Source organism: Macrotis lagotis, chromosome X (assembly GCF_037893015.1).
Source record: "Macrotis lagotis isolate mMagLag1 chromosome X, bilby.v1.9.chrom.fasta, whole genome shotgun sequence".
In the NCBI taxonomy this organism is placed as follows: Eukaryota; Metazoa; Chordata; class Mammalia; order Peramelemorphia; family Peramelidae; genus Macrotis; species Macrotis lagotis.
This window is the reverse complement of record NC_133666.1, coordinates 417,360,649-417,380,126: the sequence shown is the minus strand read 5'-3', so window position 1 is coordinate 417,380,126 and position 19,478 is coordinate 417,360,649. Positions and strand designations below refer to the sequence as shown.

The 19,478-nt window shown below is 33.9% G+C and overlaps 1 protein-coding gene across 7 annotated transcripts in view; it reads right to left on the bottom strand.

Moving 5' to 3' along the window:
* ASPH (aspartate beta-hydroxylase) overlaps window positions 1-19,478 on the bottom strand; it is a 263,106-nt gene that overhangs the window by 43,945 nt on the left and 199,683 nt on the right. For all 7 annotated transcript variants that reach the window (XM_074207742.1, XM_074207741.1, XM_074207743.1 and 4 more), the window contains 3 exons: window positions 17,099-17,235; window positions 11,591-11,689; window positions 9,973-10,062 (listed from right to left, as the gene is read on the bottom strand). In XM_074207742.1, the coding sequence (XP_074063843.1) occupies window positions 9,973-10,062; window positions 11,591-11,689; window positions 17,099-17,235 (326 nt within the window). The remainder of the gene's footprint in view (window positions 1-9,972; window positions 10,063-11,590; window positions 11,690-17,098; window positions 17,236-19,478) is intronic.

Below are 19,478 nucleotides of genomic sequence, written 5' to 3'. Positions count from 1 at the left end.
ATCCAAGACTCCTAGTGCTAAATGTTTAACAATTAGATTCAGAAACAAATTCTTCAAGCCATTAGAAGAAAGATTTTAAAATCAAAAGAAAAGACATTTAATAAGGCCAAACTATTCTCATCCACTAGAATAAAGAGGAGAATGGAAGACCAATGGAGCTCAGGATATAGTCCAGAGTGACCTATCCTGCAAATCTGATTCTAACCATACAGGGCACAAGATGAATTTTGAATAATATAAAAAAATTTGAAACATTATTAGAAAGAAAATCAGAAATGACCTGAAACAGAAATACTTGGAAGAAATAAATGCAGCAGGCAAGAACAGTGATAGTAACAGAGGGACATCAGAGAATCTAGGAAGAGACTTCTTTCTTTTTTTTTCCATTAAAGATTTTATTTATTTTTGAGTTTTACAATTTTTCCCCTAATCTTAATTCCCTCCCCCCACCCAAGAGACTTCTTTCTAAATGTACAAAGGGAGACAGGGATGAAGGTGACTATTTCTTTGGGGAGATTACGCTACATGGAAAGGTATATAAAAGAAGGGTAAGAAGGGGGATAGAGAAGAATGAGTGAGATGCCAAGGTCAAATCTAGCAATGCACAGAAAGAGACTTCTGAGGTCTCAGAAAGATTAGAGTTTACAGCAGAATGGATTGGGGGATTGAGGAGGGTGGGGAGATTGAAAGGGTGGGAACAGGAAAGAAGCTTCAATTTGGAGGTGAGAAAGGGTTCCACTGATGAATGTTTCTAGGAGTAAAGACAGATGATCAGTGGTGAAAGGAGTTATAAGATTAAGCCTGGGAGATCTGATGCTTGAAAATTCTACTGGTCCTGGGAGGTGGGAAATGAACCCCAGGGGACAAATGGCACCTGAAAGAATGGGAGAATAATGACACAGGGAGGAAATTTCCAGGCAAATGTAGGAAAAAATATCAACAAGAAGGCATATATTTAGTGGTGAGCTACATAGCCAAGCATGGTCTCAGTGGGGGAAGTCCTATCCCAAGGCAATGTCCTTTATCACCTGCAATAATTGGTATTGCTCTGGAAATGAAGTATACTAGAAAAATGGGAAAAGATGGGACAAGTCCTACAAGAAAAATGGCCAAAAGTGCCTTGAGGGAAAAACCTAAATCCCAAGATCAAAATCAAGTTATTCTATAACAAAAGCCTTGGAAACTTTGATTGTTTGAAGAATACAGAGAAAAGAGAAAGACCAATGATTTACAGAGGTCATAGATATTGAGAATGATGATCTAGGGTAAACAGAAAGAAAAAATAAATAGTGAAAGTGAAAGAAATTCTTTTTTGGATTCTCAAAAATGGAATTTTAAAACTAATGACTAAGGATTGAAGGGGAGGAGAGGAAGGAGAAATATCAAAGAAGAATGGAGGGGGCGGCTAGGTAGCTCAATGGATAGAACACCGGCCCTGGAGTCAGGAGTACCTGAGTTCAAATCCTGCCTCAGGTACTTAATAATTACCTAGCTATGTGGCCTTGGGCAAGCCACTTAACCCCATTTGCCTTACCAAAAAAAAAAAAAAAAACTAAAAAAGAAAAGAATGGAGGATCAGGGGTGAGGAAGACAGGGAAATTTTGAAAATAGGTTAAACTAAAGGACTGAAGGAACATAACTGCATCTCTAACAGAAGAGAGAACTTGTAACTGAAAAGTTTCTATACAGACAATATTAATGTATCTAAGAATAAGAAAGGGAGTTCATGGAACATAGGAGAGTCTATATAAATGCTTACTCCCTTCTCTTCCCCCCCCCCCTTCTTCTGACATAAGGGGAACCATTTTGTGACTCCAAGATAATTGTAACATGATACAATGTGTTTTGGAGACAACTAGTCTTCTCAAAGACAGCTGTCTGGAAAGTATGCTTTTCCATATGTCCCCTTTTGAATGGTGGTGTCTCCATATGTTCTCAAAGAAGTCCGTTCCATATGTTTCTTATGCAGTGTACCTTCCATAGCTTTGGTCACATTATAAAGTATGTCTACTTAACTTATTTAATTCTTATCCTTCCAGTTATCACAATTCCATCATTTTACAATATCTGTAATAAATTGTTTGCTTCACCTGAATATATGAATTATTACATCTATGTTGACCTTCACATGCTGATACTTTTAAAATCAAATTTCCAACTTAAGTTTATAGATAAGTTAGAAAAAAATTAATTAAGGAAGGTACTTCTTAGGAAGAAAAACTAATCTGTTCATTTTTAATTTGTATTAATATGGTTTCACCTTCAAAGGGAATATCATATTTTATATTCATACAAACACACACACATGCTAGGAATTAGAATAGCAAAATATTTGAGATTAGGTGAAATTCATTTCAGTAAGTCTTGATTGTTGTCCTTGTCCACATATTTAGGTCAAAAGTACCATTAAACTTGCAAAGATAATTATTAGGGAGAGCTTTAATAACATTTTACATGAAAGTAGAATTCATTTCAGGCTTTCATCTGTGAAATTTAATAAAAAAAATTAAAGAGCATTTTTCATTCTAACAATATTTGTCTAACATTTGAGACTTGTTTCCCTTATTTTTATTGTTTTAACTAATAAAAAGTAACAAGAAACAACTATATAATAATTAATAACAATTAAAACATTTAAATAATAAATAATTATAACATTAAAAATCTGATGGCACATTAATTTTGAATCACTAGGGATCTATTTTTACATGATATTTTTACTATGGAAAAAAAGTAAAAGAAAAGCTTCCTTGACACCAAAAATAGAAAAATAAGATTTTAAATAGGGAGTCCCAAATGCCTGGCACATATCTGTTCTTTGTCTTTATCTCCCTCTCCCTCCCCTCTCCTCTCCTCTCCTCCCCTCTCCTCTCTCCTCTCTCTCTCTCCCCTCTCCCTCTCATACACACACACACACACACACACACACACACACACACACACGCACACACACACACACACAGAGACAGAAACACACAAACAACACTTCCTTGGGTACAATTAACTTCTCTATGTAGATATCTCATATATATACACACACACACACACACACATATACACACACATGCAGCCCTAATCTCTTTCCTGACATCCAGTTCCGAATTTCCAATGGCCAATTCTAAAATTCAACAAAACCAAAACAGTTTCCTATCAAGCTGTCTTCCCAACTTTCCTATTTTTCTCAAGTTTTCCATCTTTCCAGACATCCAAATTTGCAACTTATAATCTTCCTCAACTTAATTCACATTCACCCCACATATTACTCAGTTGCCAAATCTTATTTCTTTATCAACAACTTTCAAATCTGTCTCATTCTCTTAATTCAGTCTCTCCCATCTATCATCTACATAAAGTGCAAAATTAATATTCTAAAAGCAAAGTCTTATATAAGAATCTTCTAGCCTCTGTACCATATCTAAAATAAAATACTAACTTCTCAGTTTGGCACTTAAAACCCTTAATAGCTAGGTAGTACAGTGGATAGAGTCCTGGGCCTAGAGTCAAGATCTGAATCAAATTTGACCTCAGACACTTAGTAACTGTGCTATCCTAGTCAAGTCACTTAACTTCTGTTTGCCCCATTTTCTTCATTTGTAAAAAGGAAATGATATTAGCATATGACTCCCAGGCTTGTTGTGAGGATCAAAGGAGATAATAAGGGGCGGCTAGGTGGCATAGTGGATAGAGCACCGGCCTTGGAGTCAGGAGTACCTGGGTTCAAATCCGGTCTCAGACACTTAACAATTACCTAGCTGTGTGGCCCTGGGCAAGCCACTTAACCCCGTTTGCCTTGCAAAAATCTAAAAAAAAAAGGGGGGGATAATAATTATCAAGTGCTTAGTACACTGCCTAGCAAATTGTAAATACCATATAGAATGTTAGATATTATTATTATTATTATTATTATTATTATATTCATATCTCTCTTTGTGGCCTGATTCCCTTTCAGATAAAATCAAACTGGCTGACTAGCTATTCTCTGAAAATAATAATGATAACAACATTAAAAAAAACAATAGTTAGCATCTATATTTAAAGTTTGTAAAATACGACATAGACATAGATACAGATGGATAGATAGACAGATTTAAACTTATTTATCCTTACAACAACCCTGTGAACATGTGTTATTAAGAGACTTTTAAGATACTTGTGGCACAGGCCACACAGGTAGGAATTGTCTTAAGTATAGTTTGACCTCAAGTATTTCTGACTCCATGTCATACACACTATAATACTAAGCTTCCTGTGGAGTTCACGTTAAACCCCTGGCTTCCATGTTTTTACATGGGATGGCACCTATCCCTGAAATGGACTTCCTCCTCACAACTTTATCTCAGAATCCCTAACTTCTATGTGAAGTCATTTTGTAGGTATTCAGTCCTTTCATACTTCATTTGGAGTTTTCTTAGTTGTGTGTTTTGTTTTGTTGTTGTTGTTGTTGTTGTTGTTGTTTTGCAAGGAAATGGGGTTATTAAGTGGCTTGCCCAGGGCCACACAGCTAGGTAATTATTAAGTGTCTGAGGTCAGATTTGAACTCAGGTATTCCTTGACCCCAGGGCCGGTGCTCTATCCACTGTGCCACCTAGCTGCCCCTGGAGTTTTCTTAGTAAAGATAGTGGAGTGATCTGCAATTTTCTTCTCCAGTTCATTTTACAGGTGAGACAAATAGGGTTAAGTGACTTGCCCAGGGTCACACGGTTAATAAGTTTCTAAGGCAGGATCTGAAGTCTTTCTGACTTCAGGCTTGGCATTCTACCCAAGCTGCCCAAAGTCATTCTGGTCTCTCTATTTTACCTCAGTTTTGATTCCTCCCACCCTAACACAACAGCCTTGGTTTTATTTATATTTTATTTATTATATATTGTATACTTCCTTTTCTTCCCTCCTTCATACAACTAGCTGGTTGAGGGCAAGGGTTATTATTATTATTTTTTTGTTTCAATATACTCATCTTCTTTCATAGTACATTGCAAATGGTAATTAATGGATGTTTGCTGAATTCTTTATACATTAATTCAGAGTCCCTTTTTAATGAAACATTTATGAATACTTTGCCACTAGTGTGAATAATTATATGGGTTTCCATGGATCCTGGCAGGATTGGTCACACTAGCAAAAAACCTAGGTTTTACTTCCTACATGAGATAGCACCTGAATGGGGGAAACAGGTCTACAACACTCACTGCCTGTTTTGTATCATAGGATCCAGGCTCACATTCATTCCAAAAAGTATATTTACCAGGAAAATATAAAGACTCAGTTCACAGGGTCACATTCCATTTAGTTAACTGGCTGACACCAAATGGCTATTCAGTAAATATCATAGTCTATATATCAGGTAACATAAAAATCATGTGATTTTCTAAAAATGCAGTATCAACAATGATGGTTTAGTCCATAATTCACATTCATGAATTGGTGCACATATAGAATACATTTCATGGTTTCTGGTGTTTCCCATTCAATTTAATATATGGTGTCCTTAAGTCTTAGAGTATGTTTAAGCTTTAAGAGCTTTTGGATCATTCTATATATCAGATTTTACTCGACACATTACTATGTGCAGAGCAGCATGGCAGGGAAATACAAAGATGAATTATACTCAGTCCCTCAGTCCTCCTGGAGCTTATATTTTTAATAGGGAGATACGAGCTTATATTCTAATAAGGAAATATTAAATATAGTCTAATAAGGAGATATGTAAGCATAATTATGATATAAAATAAGAACATGAACATATAAATATATATTGAGTGCATGAGTGAGGCATAAAAAAACTACATGAGGTCAGAATGAGAAATATCATTATTCACTAGAGGACAAAAGCTTTGTAGCACAGGTAGTATTTAAATTGGACTTTGAAGGAAAAGGGAAATCAACACGGTGAATAGTTCAAAACCTTAAAAATTTGTGATTTCATTGGTAAAAATATTCCCTCCATGATAATTAATGAAACTTTTACATGATTTAATAGATAGTTTTAGAGAACTGCTGTGGTTAAAAATTTATGTGGCTGTGGCCAATTTCTCTAAGCTTAATTAGACTGGTCAACAGAAAATGAATATAGTTTCTCCTTGGCCAGAAGTGGTTACCATCTTCCAAATTGGTATGACCTGATAGAACTTTCAGCCTGATCCTAGAGCCTTCAACAACCTAGTTTGTCTTGGAGGTTATCAGAGTAAGACTTCAGTGGATATGTAAAGGTCCACAAACAGGAAATGCAGGGGATTTGAGAATTTTGATTTCTTTTGGGGGGGGTTTTGCAAGGCAATGGGCTTAAGTGGCTTGCCCAAGGCCACACAGCTAGGTAATTATTAAGTGTCTGAGGCCGGATTTGAACTCAGGTACTCCTGACTCCAGGGCCAGTGCTCTATCCACTGTGCCACCTAGCCACCCCAAGGGCTTTGATTTTTAAACTTTTTGCATGTCACAATTCCTCAGAATAATGTTTTTGAATCCACAAAATAAATTATATAAGATCAAATGAGAAATCATATATATTGAAAAGTTATTTTAAAAAAGCTTCAAGGACACAAGGATACTAGTCTAACTGGAAAGGAGGACAGCAATATGACATAAAGATTTGGGCAGAGGATACCGCCAAGACTGTAAAAGTTCACAATGCCAAGTTAAAGAATCTAAGTTTTATTCAGTAGGCAATAAGGAGTCACTTCAGAGTTTTGAACCCAGAAGTGACATGAGCAGATCAATGCATAAGGAGAGATTAGTTATTAGAAGTGTCTTCAAGGAAGGCTTTTACAATAGTCCTATCATCTGGGAAGGAGGATTTGTCCTAGCATGCTGGAACTGGCAGACTATCCACCCCAAAGTAGTCTGCTTCTTCTTCAGTGTCTGTATATCTCCTCCAAGGCTTAGCACAAGTCTCTGTACATAGAAGTCTGCATGAATATGAAATACCACGGAGGACTAGGTAGTTATATGGGAGAAGAAGGGAAGGGGGAAAAAGATTTCTAGATAATATTAAGGGATGCTAAGTGAAAGGAAATAACACTGACAAACACTCTGAAGACAGAAAAAATAGCAGAATTTGTGAGAAAGGTAAGCTCAATTTATAATAGAGCTTATATTTGAGATGCCGCTTAGACATCAAAGAGATGGTAATAAGATTACCATTAGAGACCATCTAACCAGGCCCCCTCATTTGAAAGATAAGAAAACTAGCCCAATGGTTCAATGACTTTCTCAAGGTCATGGTAGTAATATGTGGAAGGGGTGGGATTTTAACTCTGATCTTGTCATAAGGAGGTGGTGACAGATGTCTGGTATTTGGAATAGAGGTCTAAGCTGGTGATAAAGATCCTGAAGATTATAAACTACTTGAGGGTATGGTCTGTGTTCTTATAATCTCCAGAAACAAAAAAAAAATCTTGTTTGGTTTTTAAGGCCCTGCATAACCTGATCCCTTCCAACTCTTCTTATACATACCCTCTGCCAACTTCAATGTACCAACAACAATGTGCCAAATGAGGAAATTACTGATTGTCCCACTCCATTCCCTTATTCTATGCTTTTTCATCCCCACCTTCCAATGCCAGTAGCTTCTCCCTTTGAGATTGCCTTCAGTTTACTCTAACTGTATACACAGAGTTCTTTGCATATTGTTTTCTCCATCAAAATGGGCTTCATGAGGACAGAGACCATATTTTTACTTTTCTTTGTCTCTACCCTTACTATATTTACTATGGTGCCAGGCAATAAATATTTGTTGACTTGACTTTTCATCTTTGTATTTCCAATGACTAGGGCATTGTCTTATACGTCGTATAGTTCTTAAAAAAAATTCTTTTTGAATGGAATTGGAAGTCATCTGCATGCAGTTGATAAAGGAGAGAAAGATCTCAGAGAAAAGTAAGAAAAGTCTTTGTTTTTGTATTAGTATATTGGTTCCCTGTGATCTCTTTGCAATTCCTTTTTCTTTTCTTATTGGGGTAATTAGTTTATAGATCAAACCCAAAGATTCACATCCTAAAATCTAAACAAATGCTTTTGAAGAGAACTGGGGTTTTTGTTGTTGTTGTCTGTTTGTTTGATGATTGAGATAACGAAAGGCTCTTTCCAACCAAGCTGTGAAAAAGAACATAGATTTCCTGTATCTTTCATTGGTCTTGGTTTCTATAATGTTCAAAGACAAATTAAATGTGTCTTGTGTGATAAATGCATTTATATCAATCAGGCATGGACATTTATTCAATGTCAGACAGAAACTGTTGGCAAAATCTTGCCTCTGTCATTCAAAGGAACTGAGGGTCATTTCCATCTCAAAAGTTGTGAAGAAGTCTAAAATACCTATTAGTTGGCACTTTTGAATCTCTTCTTTCAGTTCACTCCTAATACCACATGGTATTTCAGCTGTCAGAATGGACTATTGTGTAGGAATAGATACAGAAAAATAGAAACAAGTACAGAAAATAGCATCAATTATCTAAACCTTGATTACCCCAAATCAGTTTATGTCTTTTGTTGATAAATTTCCTATCACAAGCCCCCTTGATATTTTTTACCACCATTATTCACAACTGGATCCATGCTTTTGATTCATTTTAGAAAATCAAAGCTATATTACATTTAGTTATATCTGCACCAAAGATGAAAAATTTGACTGTTTTAAATAATGAAGCAGCTTCTTCCTTTGATCCTTAATCCACTGACTTTCAAGAAGTGATCCCTGACTGAGTAGCTCCACATATTTGTTTTAGAAATCAGTGTAGATTGTTTTTTCAGAGAACTGTAAAAGTACAGCAAGAACCTTAGAGGTCACTGGGTGAACACCCCCCCTCTCATTTTGTAGATTATTTGCCTAGGCTCACACAGCTAATGAGGTCTGGGGTAGAATTTGAACCCCAATCTTTCTGACTCCTAATCTAGTTCAATCTTCACTACTCTTCCTTACTTTTCTTACTATTAGAATTGTCACAATTAATAATAAAATTTATGATTAAAATGACATCATACTCAGAAAAAAGTAATTATGACAAAGGAAACATTCAACATGCTTTTTATCATATATTTTTTGACAGTAGCTAGCAGAAATTACATCTATATACATTCACATAACATCTGAACCAAGAAACTTCAGAGCATAATCATGCCATTAATTGTAATAGTAAATGTATAAAGATATTGCTTAAAATAAAGAACCTTCCTAATAGATAAATACATCTTTTTACTTTTATAATAAAGTTGTGATAGCATATTTTCAAAACAAATCTATAGAAAATTTTAAGATGTTTTCTTTTAAGTTTTATCTATCTTGTCTCTTTTTTAAATTTTCAGATGCAACTTTGCCATGAGATAATGTATATAAAATGCTTTGTCACATTTCAGGACAATATAAATGTCAGCTCCTATTAATATTACTTTGCCTCTTTTGCTAATTGACACACACTTTTCACTTCAAAACAATGTTTCCCTTCCATATCTACCTTCCCATGTCACTTTGAGAAACCCTCTGAGATTACTCATCCAGTTTCCTGGTAACACACTGTGATGTCAAATATGAGAAAATAAATTCTCTTGGAAAACTGGACTCTCAAAATTTATATCGGGGTTACATTGAAAAGGACTCTTAATTTAAATTACATACTATAATATGCCTAATAAACACTTGATAAACTTGACAATAATTTAGCATTTATGTAAATAAAAAAGCATTTTTATAAATATTATCTCATTTGATACAATTTTGGAAGGTAGGTGCTGTTTTTATTCCCTCATATTTACAAATGAGGGACTGAGGCAGAGAAAAGTTAAATGACTTGCCTAGGGTCACAGAGCAAGGAAGTATCGGAAGTGATTTTTGAATTCAGGTTTTGTTAGGTTCTGGTCCAGTTCTCTACCCACTCTATGATCTAGTTACTGGAGTATTTTTTTTTTAATTTTTCTTCTTCTACAATTGACTTTCTACCACTTTCTCTGTAAAAGAAAACAATGAGTCAAGGAGATCACTACCTCTTTGTTCCCAACTCTCTGCAAAGCATCACCCAAGTGGAAATAAAAACGCCCATCATCAGTGCCAGGGTCACCAGATTCCAGTCCTTCCTGGTTAAAAAAAAGTAAAAAAACAAAATATAACTCAGTAATATTTAATTGAGAGGTTTAAATAATAAATTTACCTTATCTATTAAGGTAAGGAACAACAAACTAAGAAAAGAAAAGGCTAATCACAACCACTATTTAAGAGCTAGATTCAAATTTGCAGTTAGTTTACAAATCAAAATTTATAACTCAGGACAAAATAGACATCACAGTCCAGAACTTAACAATAAGGCAATCACTATTAAGGGTTCAGGCTGGTCATAAAGTAAAGAAGATGCTTCTCTGTGGGAGTGATTATGTAGTTAAGCCTGTAGTCCTTTCTGAGAGATTTAAGGTTCTTCTCTGCAGGAAAGGACCTCTCTGGTCGTATTTCTGCCAAATCCCTTTTTCTTCCCCTATCAGCCAGTCTTTAACTATTATACATGAACCAAAATACTTAATTACTCTTAGAATGTGTGAAGTGATATGGAGACAAGCAAAAGATATATTTCTTTTCATTGGAAATAAATTCATGCTGAGCTTTTGATAAAACCACTTACACCAAAAAAAAAAGCAACAAAATGGAAATAAATTTGGATCTTAGAAAAAGAGTTTCTCCCTAACCAATTGCCGTTTTTTTAAAATAGAACTACAGGATTTAAAAGTATAAAAAGCCTTAGAAATCACATCATTGTATTTCCTATTCAACTCTTTCAATTTTACAGTTTAAGAAATTAAGATCCAGTGAGATGAATTTACTTGCCCAAGGTCATACTAATATTAAGTTATATAAACAAGATTCAAAACTAAGTGTTTTTTTTTTTTTACTCCAAATTCAGTAGCCTTTTCTGGTTACTATTCTGCTCAATTTTTCCTACTTCAATTCAATCATTGATTGAACTCTTCCTATCTGCAAAGCTCCATGGTTAAGTGCCAGAGATATAAAAACAAAAAAAATGACAAAAGTGTTCCTTTCAAGGACTTCATTTTCTGTTAGCTAAAAATGAGAAGCAAGAAGAACTGGAAAGTAGAAAAGAATAAAAATTTCAAGGAATTGCACTCTAAATTCTCCATATTTTAGGAGATGACTTCTTTTAAAATTGTAGTATCTCCTTTCTTAGGGAGAGAGCATCAGGTACACATAGTGGAGCTTATAAGCCAGTCTCAAAGTCAGGAAGACCCCTTACATATACTGCCCGGATTAAGTCACCACCTGCTATCTTAACATTTCTCTCTCAAGACTAACATGGAGAGGTGTTGTCTTACATAGGGATTCCCTAAACAAAAGAATTATCAAAGAAAGATTCTATTTCTATTGCTACCATTTTTATAATTATCATTGTTATATTTATGACAAAAATTCTACTAGAGTTTTGTTTGACAAAATTAGAGACAGTCCCAGAGTAGAAGATAGCTCGCCACAGAGAGAGGAAAATGTCAATCTATGTGGAGTACATGCCAATCCATCCAGAACACATAACCAAGAGTACCAAGAGTATCCAAATGACTCTAAGGAATTTCAAGATGAAAAAATAAGAGCAGTGACACTTACCTTCAAATAAGGTATGCTCTCAGCAATCTTATTCTGGGCCTTCAGGATAAAACCATAATGCACTTTGGCAAAGCCATCATTAGGAGTAACATTCAGAACCTGTTTCCAAGGGAACAAAATACAAGATTACACTTAAATCCAAAATCTGGAGATGATTTTCAAAACCTTTTTAAGAGCTGACCTTGCTGTGTTGGCAACTATATGAGAACTCAAGATTTAAGATGAAAAAAAACAAAGAATTTTCTCTAAAATCAAATAATGTTGGTTCAATTATTTCATTAATACAAGAGATATTAATATTTCTGGGTAATAATTCTGATAAGGGCAAGTTTTTTATCAACAAAAATAATAGGCAGTTATTGAATGAACAAGGTCCACTTTCTATATTATATGATGTGCAAATATGATTTCCATGCTGTTTCTGGTGATTAGACTCAATAAACTACTTTTTATGGCAGTTACCAATGACTCAGATTTTTAAACAGAATAAAAAATAAAGAAAATTTTAAATAGTATTTTATCTTTCTTTGTCCTTTATAACCTCCCCCATCCCATAATGTTACAAGATGATTTAAATTTTATTTTTTCTTCATTAATTACTAGAGAAACTTTGGTATACAATCTATAATTGAAAGTAGTGTGCAATACTATATATATATATATATATATATATATATATATATATATATATATATATATATATATATATATATATATATATATATATATGAAGTATTGATACTTTGTATGTGATAATTATACAGCATTAATTAGGTTTAGCAATGAATGATTCTGAATGTTCCTAATTCAATATTAAAATAATTGGGAAAGTGGCAGTTAGGTGGTACAGGATAGAACACCAGCTGTGGAGTCAGGAGGACTTGAAAATCCAGTCTCAGACACTTAATAATTTACCTAGCTGTGTGACTTTAAGCAAGTCACTTGACTCACTGCCTTGCAAAAACCCCCAAAAATAAATGAAAAAAAATAATGATTGAGAAAAACCCTGTTACTATTTCTCTTTTCTAAATAACGTAGAAAAAAAATCTATAAAACAAATGACAAATGGACATTAAGTACAGCATTCCCTAATGGCTCAAAAAAGGTTGAGTCAAGTGCTCTTCATTATGAGGTATGGATTCTAGTACTTTCTCCTTATTCTTCTGCCTGGCTAGAGAAGAGCATAGTTACTATAAGAGTTTCACACTTAAGCAGCAAAGGTATGGGGTGAAGGGAAAACTGCTCCTACAATGGAGTGTGAATGAACTGCCCACCAGAACCAAATATTTTGTCACCTAATTTCTTTTTAAATTTTCTGTTTATGCTTTTCCCTTTCAATTGGTTTTGTAATATATAAATTCAGGAATGATGTTTCTTTTGTAATCTTCCCTGTAGTTGATGCAATTCTGCTAAATAACTATTTTTTGAATAAGCCACAGGCAGGAAATATGTAAACATCCCCCATTTCTGCCATGTATTTGTATTTCTGCTTCTGAAGAAAAAGACTAGCCTTTATATTTTAGACAAATTATGGGTCACATCCAGTCTGCAGGATCTTTGAAAGACAGGCAGATAATGCACCCAAGCCAAGTCAACATTGAGTGCAAGTGTTTACAAATCCATATTAAGAAAAAAAAAGAACAGAAAATTGCATATGTGTCCTAAAGCACTAACCTAAACTAAGACCTCTGTGCCCAAATAACAGAGAGACACATTTCTTAAAAACCAGAGGAACAAGAATTTAGATTTTCTAGATATATCAACTAATCATCTCTGGAATTAAAACCAGAAGCAATTACACAATGGAACAAGAAATAGAAAGAATTATTTTACACAGAATAACAAAAAAGGAAATTATATTAGGATTTTAAAAAATGTGTGAAATAAAGTTCATGGAGATAACATTTTATAAAGTTATTTTACAAACTTTAAAACAACTTACAAATGTCAGTTGCTCTTGCTATTATTATTATTATTAATATTATCATTATTATTATAATTCCCAAACACAACACATTTTTTCCATTAGGGTATCTTTAGACAAGAAAAGAAAAATCTATTTTGGCTTATCGGCTTGAACTGAAAAATGAAAGAAAACAACTACTCCAAAGAAAACCACAGCTCTGGGATGTGTGTGATGTGAAAACATCACATTTTATTGATGTTTCACAGAAGTTATCACTAGAGACAATTAAGCCATGATGTATATAATTAATTACTTCTGTATTTAGTAAAATTAAACATAATTCTGTACAGATGATTCTTAAGGTGAACTAAAATGTTTCCTATCTCTAAAATTCTAGTAGGGAGACTAACTACAAACATTCCAAAAAGATTTATATAAATTAATGGCTGACAGATTCTCTATAGGGTTCTTGACAGAAACTAGAATGTTTGGGATATTTGCTTAATCCTTGACAATGCTATCAAAGGGAAGTCCAGATCCTTCTGCAAATACTTCCCTGGATGCCTCTCTCAGAGCCCTAAGCTTCATTAAGTGCAGGGCAGGTCTGAAACAAATAACAACAAAAACCTATTTTCCTAAAATTCTACAAAGAAAAGATTTGCTCCGTTGTTATGAGCTTTAGCAATTTAAGTTGCCAAAATGAAATTTTAAATGAGAGATTTCCTAATAAACACATACTAGTTTCAATACTTTTCATCCAAATATATTCAAAATTTCAAATGATCTGTAGATGTGAGAAATGTTATAATTAAAAAAGTCTTATTTTAAGCATATTCCGTAGCAAAAGATTAAAGTGTTTCTTTTCTTAATTAGAATGAAGGCACACACTGGATCCTTAAAATGAAGAACTTGAAGGTACTTCAAAGATCATCTGGTCCTAGTCCCTAATTTTAGAGACAGAAACATACTCAAAATGAAGGAATTTGCCCAGTGACAAATAAGAAAAAAGTAGCAGAGCAGACATTCAAATCCACATCTTCTAATTCTGGAGCCTGTGTTTGAGAGATCCTAACTATGATGCCTCATATTTATAAGAGCTTAACTAATATGAATTTATTATTGAATTTAAGAAGGAGACTTCAATTGTTCAGTGCAGAATAAAATTCTAGCTATAATTCGGATTTCTTATCAATTTGAAGGCACAATAACTATACATGCAAAATTTGAAAAAAATATAAGCAGATTTAATCAAGCATTATCTTCAAATAACAAAGTATTTTTTCTTCAATAGTTGTAATTCAACCAATATAGAACATGCTTAGTGAGGGAATTACTTCTAACAGTGAGGCTTAGTAACTATCCATCAATTTATAGGCTTAAAATAGTACATAGGACACTTAGGTCAAATGGCATAATAATAACAAAAATAAAGTAGCACCTGTTATTATTGTTGAGTCATTTCTGACCCGTTGTGATCCCATTTGGAGATTTCTTAGGAAAGATATTGGAGTGGTTTGCCATTTTCTTCTCCAGCTCATTTTACAGTTATAGAAACTGAGGCAAAAAGTTTAAGTGACTTGCCCAGGGTCACACAGCTAAGGTCTAAGGCTAGATTTGAACTCAGGTCTCCCTGACTTCATGGCAGTTGCTCTATCTTCTGAGCCACCTATTTGCCCTATAGTACCCTCTATGGGCCAAACACTGGGCCTTGACAATTATTACATCATTTAATCTTGCCCACAGATACACAAACACTATGTATGCACAGATACACAAACACTATGTATGTCTCACAGGTCAGACTTAAAGTCATACTTTCCCAATTCCAAGCCCAACCTTCGATTCATTACACCACCTATCAGCAATGCTCAACCTTGACAAGTAAAAAAGACCTATGCAACTGTTCATATAGCACTAAGAGAATCTTAAATGCCACCTAGTCTGACTCCCTCATTTTACATTGGAGGAAACTGAGACTCAGAAAGATTGGTAATATTTGATATTTCAGTGGTATTAATTTTTAGGTATTTAGAATATATTAAGTAAATGATTTATTTTATGGCCTAAATATTACTTTCATAGTCTGATGAAATTAAAAAATCATTGACACTGAGTTAAAAGGAATTGCAGAAATTATTTATATGAATTGCCTATACAAGTGTCAAAATCTCTTTGCAACATTCCTGACATGGACAATCAATGCCATACTAATAAATTAACAATTTACCTCCCTATTCCTAGAAGGATGCAGCTCAAGACAAATGCTAAGTGGTTCAATGGATAGAGAGCACTGGACCAGAATTAGGAAGATCTATGTTCAAATAAGACCTTAGATAAAATTGCTTACTGTTTTAGGCAGGAAAGGGAAGGAGGGAGGAAGAAAAATTTGAAAGCCAAATGTTTAACTGAACATAAAAAAATCATCTTTTCATGTAATTGAAAAAAATAAATAATATTAAAACAGAAGACTTATTAAATTTGGTATCAGACACTTACAAGCTGTGTGACACTGGAGAAGAAATTTAACCTTATTTGCCTAAATTTCCTCATCAGTAAAATGAGCTGGAGAAGGAAATGGAAAACCACTCCATTATTTTTGCCAAGAAATTCCCAAATGGGGTCATGAAAAGTCAGACACAACTGAAAAAAGGTTGACTGACTATTATTGAGAGAACATAAGATATTATACTTTTTCTTCTTGGAAAAGAAAAATGAGATTATAGTCCCTTTAAGCCTAGGATACATTGGTGGCCCAATTGATGGGCCTGAAGAGTGCATAGACCATGTGTGAATATTCCCTTTCATCTGCTGTACTATCATTTTAAAGTCCACTGAATGTTTATAATCAAGATATGGGTACTTTAATGTTTACATTTTTAGTTTGAAAAATAAATATATCTTACATGTATTTAGGAAGTAAATAAATGTCCTAAGATTTTAATACCACAGTCAATATTGTGACATAACATATTGAATGGTTTTGAGAGCTTGCAACTAATATCAGGAAATCTACAGAAAGAAAAATTTAGGGGGGAAAAAGTAGGATAAAAGAAGAGGCAATGGACAAATTAACATAATTTACTATGAAAATAGAGCTTATTTTTTATATTTAGTATTAGAGAATTATAAAATAATCCAAAATTAATCTAAGATCTTCATTTCTTCAAGAGGCTGTACTGAGGACTTTTATTCCCCCTCCCCATCCAGAAATCTCCCCCTTTTTTCCCCTAGAAGATAACTCCTGCCCAGAAGTACCTTCAGCCCCTTCAGTCTCTCTCTCTCTCTCTCTCTCTCTCTCTCTCTCTCTCTGACTGAATGGTACCCAAGAACCTCCATTTAAGGCAGTAACATGGCCAATATCACCTACCATCTGCCCCAAACCTCCTCCCCCACTTTTTAGCTTGCTTTTATGTATTTTAGCTCCCAGAGAGCAGGCATTGTTTTTTTTGTTTTTTTTTTTTGTTTTGCTTAAATATGTGTTCCTATTATTCAACACACCTTGCCCAGACATAAAGTTTAATAAATGCTTGTTAACTGTCTGGCTTAATATTCACACAAAGTCATTTTCTTTGTTGTTGCTGAAATATAAAATATTTGTTTACCTCTTCATAAACCTTCTTAGCACTGTCATTGTCACCAATCAGGAGATAACCCACTCCAAGGTCATTCTTGAAAGAAGTATCATTGGGAAACAAGTGAACCAATTTCTGAAGTGTAACCAGGGAGCCTCTCATGTGACCTGATTTGATTTAAAAGAGAAGAAAAGTACACTTCAGTATATTCGGTTTTTTATAAATTATAAGAGATCATTCAATGAAACCTGAAGGCAGATAAAATTTTTGACTAAATACCACAGATTCATAGAACTGGAGAACTGCAAGGGATTTCAGTGGTCATCTAATCTCATTCATTTGTGAACATTTACCAGAAGTGTTCAAATAACTACCATTTAAAGACTTCAAAGGGAGATCAAAACTAATGTGCTTTCTTTGCCACATTATATGTGTGTGTGTGTGTGTGTGTGTGTGTGTGTGTGTGTGTATTATATAGACAAAGGAAGAAGAGGAGGAGGGAGAAGAGGGAAAAGAAAAGGAAAGAGTTATTAAGCACCTATTATGTGTCTATCCTAAGCACTTTATAAATATTATCTCATTTGATCCTCACAACAACCTGTGAAGAAAGGTACTATTATGATCCCTATTTTATAATTGAAGAAACTGAAGCAAACAGAAATTAAGTGACTAGTTCAGAATCACAGAACAAGATTTGATCTTACTGTCATCCTGAGGCCAGATTTGAATTCAGGTTTTCCTGATACCAGGGTCATTTCCCTGATTTGCCCCTGAATCTTTTTTCCTTACAGCTTAAATATACCTAATTCCTTCAACTAATGTCATAAGCCAAATTAATAATAATAATAATAATAATAATAATAATAATGATGATGATGATGGTTTGTATTCATATGGTGCTTTAAGGTCTGCAGAGCACCTTTTAAATATCTCATTTTATCCTCACAGCTCTGGAAGATTTGTGTTGCTATTATCTCAATTTTACAGGTGGGTAATGTGAGACAGAGGTTAAGTGACTTGCCAAGAATCATACATTAAATAGTTATCAGAATATGTACACATGAGCAGCAACATTGTGAGTTGATAAACTATGATAACAGCGATAACAATTTGCACTTACATAGTGCTTTAAGGTTTGCAAAACACCTTATATTTTATCCTCACAGCTCTGAAAAATAGGTGTTACTATTAACTTTATAGGTGAGGAGTCTGAAGCAGCCAGAGGTTAAGTGACTTATACAGGGTCACATATTAAATATCTGGATACTGTACACATAAACATCAACTATGATGGATGCAACTCCTCTCAGCAGTTCAGTGAAAAAGGACAATTCTGAGACATACTATGAACAATGCCATCCATATCCAGATAAAAAACTATGGAGTCTGAATACAGAACAAAGCATACTATGTTCACTTTTAAAAATTTCTTTTATGTTATTTCTTTTTTTCTCATATTTTTACCCTCTTGGTTCTAATTCTTCTTTTACAACATGATTAATAAAGAAATACAGTACAACCTATATCAAATTGCTTGCTGCCATGGAGAGGGAAAGAAAGAAAGAGAACATGGTAGAAAAATGCGAAACTCAAAAGCTTATATAAGGATAAATATTGGAAATGATATCTATGAAATTGGGAAAATAAATAAATAAATTTTTAAAAAATTAAATAAAAGCCTAAGAATGGATTTGAACTCAAGTCTTCCTAATGACATTCTGCAGTTTATCAACAACAACAGTAACCACTACCACTATCACCTCTCTAAAGAAGCTTTCTACTAGATGGTCCTCACTGTTCAGTCTAAGTAGTTGCAATGACAATGCTTATTCTGGGAACACAGAAAAACAGGATGCCAATTACATAAGTTCTCCTCTGATACTTGCTTACATTCATAGTTCAGGGTTTTATTTTATTTTTATTTATTTATTTATTTATTTATTTTTTATTTTATTTATTCCCTTTAAATTGCTAAAAATATCACAACATTTTTATAGCATATTTTCTCTTCTGCTAAAATAATAAAAATGTCTAGTAAACATTCACAGAATGAAAAAAAAGTCTAGACTACCTACTACATGAAGAAGTCAATGCAGAACTTGAGACAGCAATAATATCCTTCAGTTAAATTTAACTGAAATTTTAGTTATGCCTTCAGTTTCATGACTATAAGAAATCATTCAGGGAGCACACCACATTTTCCAGTATTATATTACCCTCTGGTGGGCACGATTATGTACTACAAGACCTAGGTCAACATTCAACTCAATTTTACAAGTGCCCTCAATTCATTAATGACAAAAGTGAATATTTTCTATGACAATTGTGATTAGGTATTATGTAGCTTTTTGGAAAATGGCTAGGATACAAGGAATCTTTTTTCCAAGTATAGTTATTCATTATGACTCTC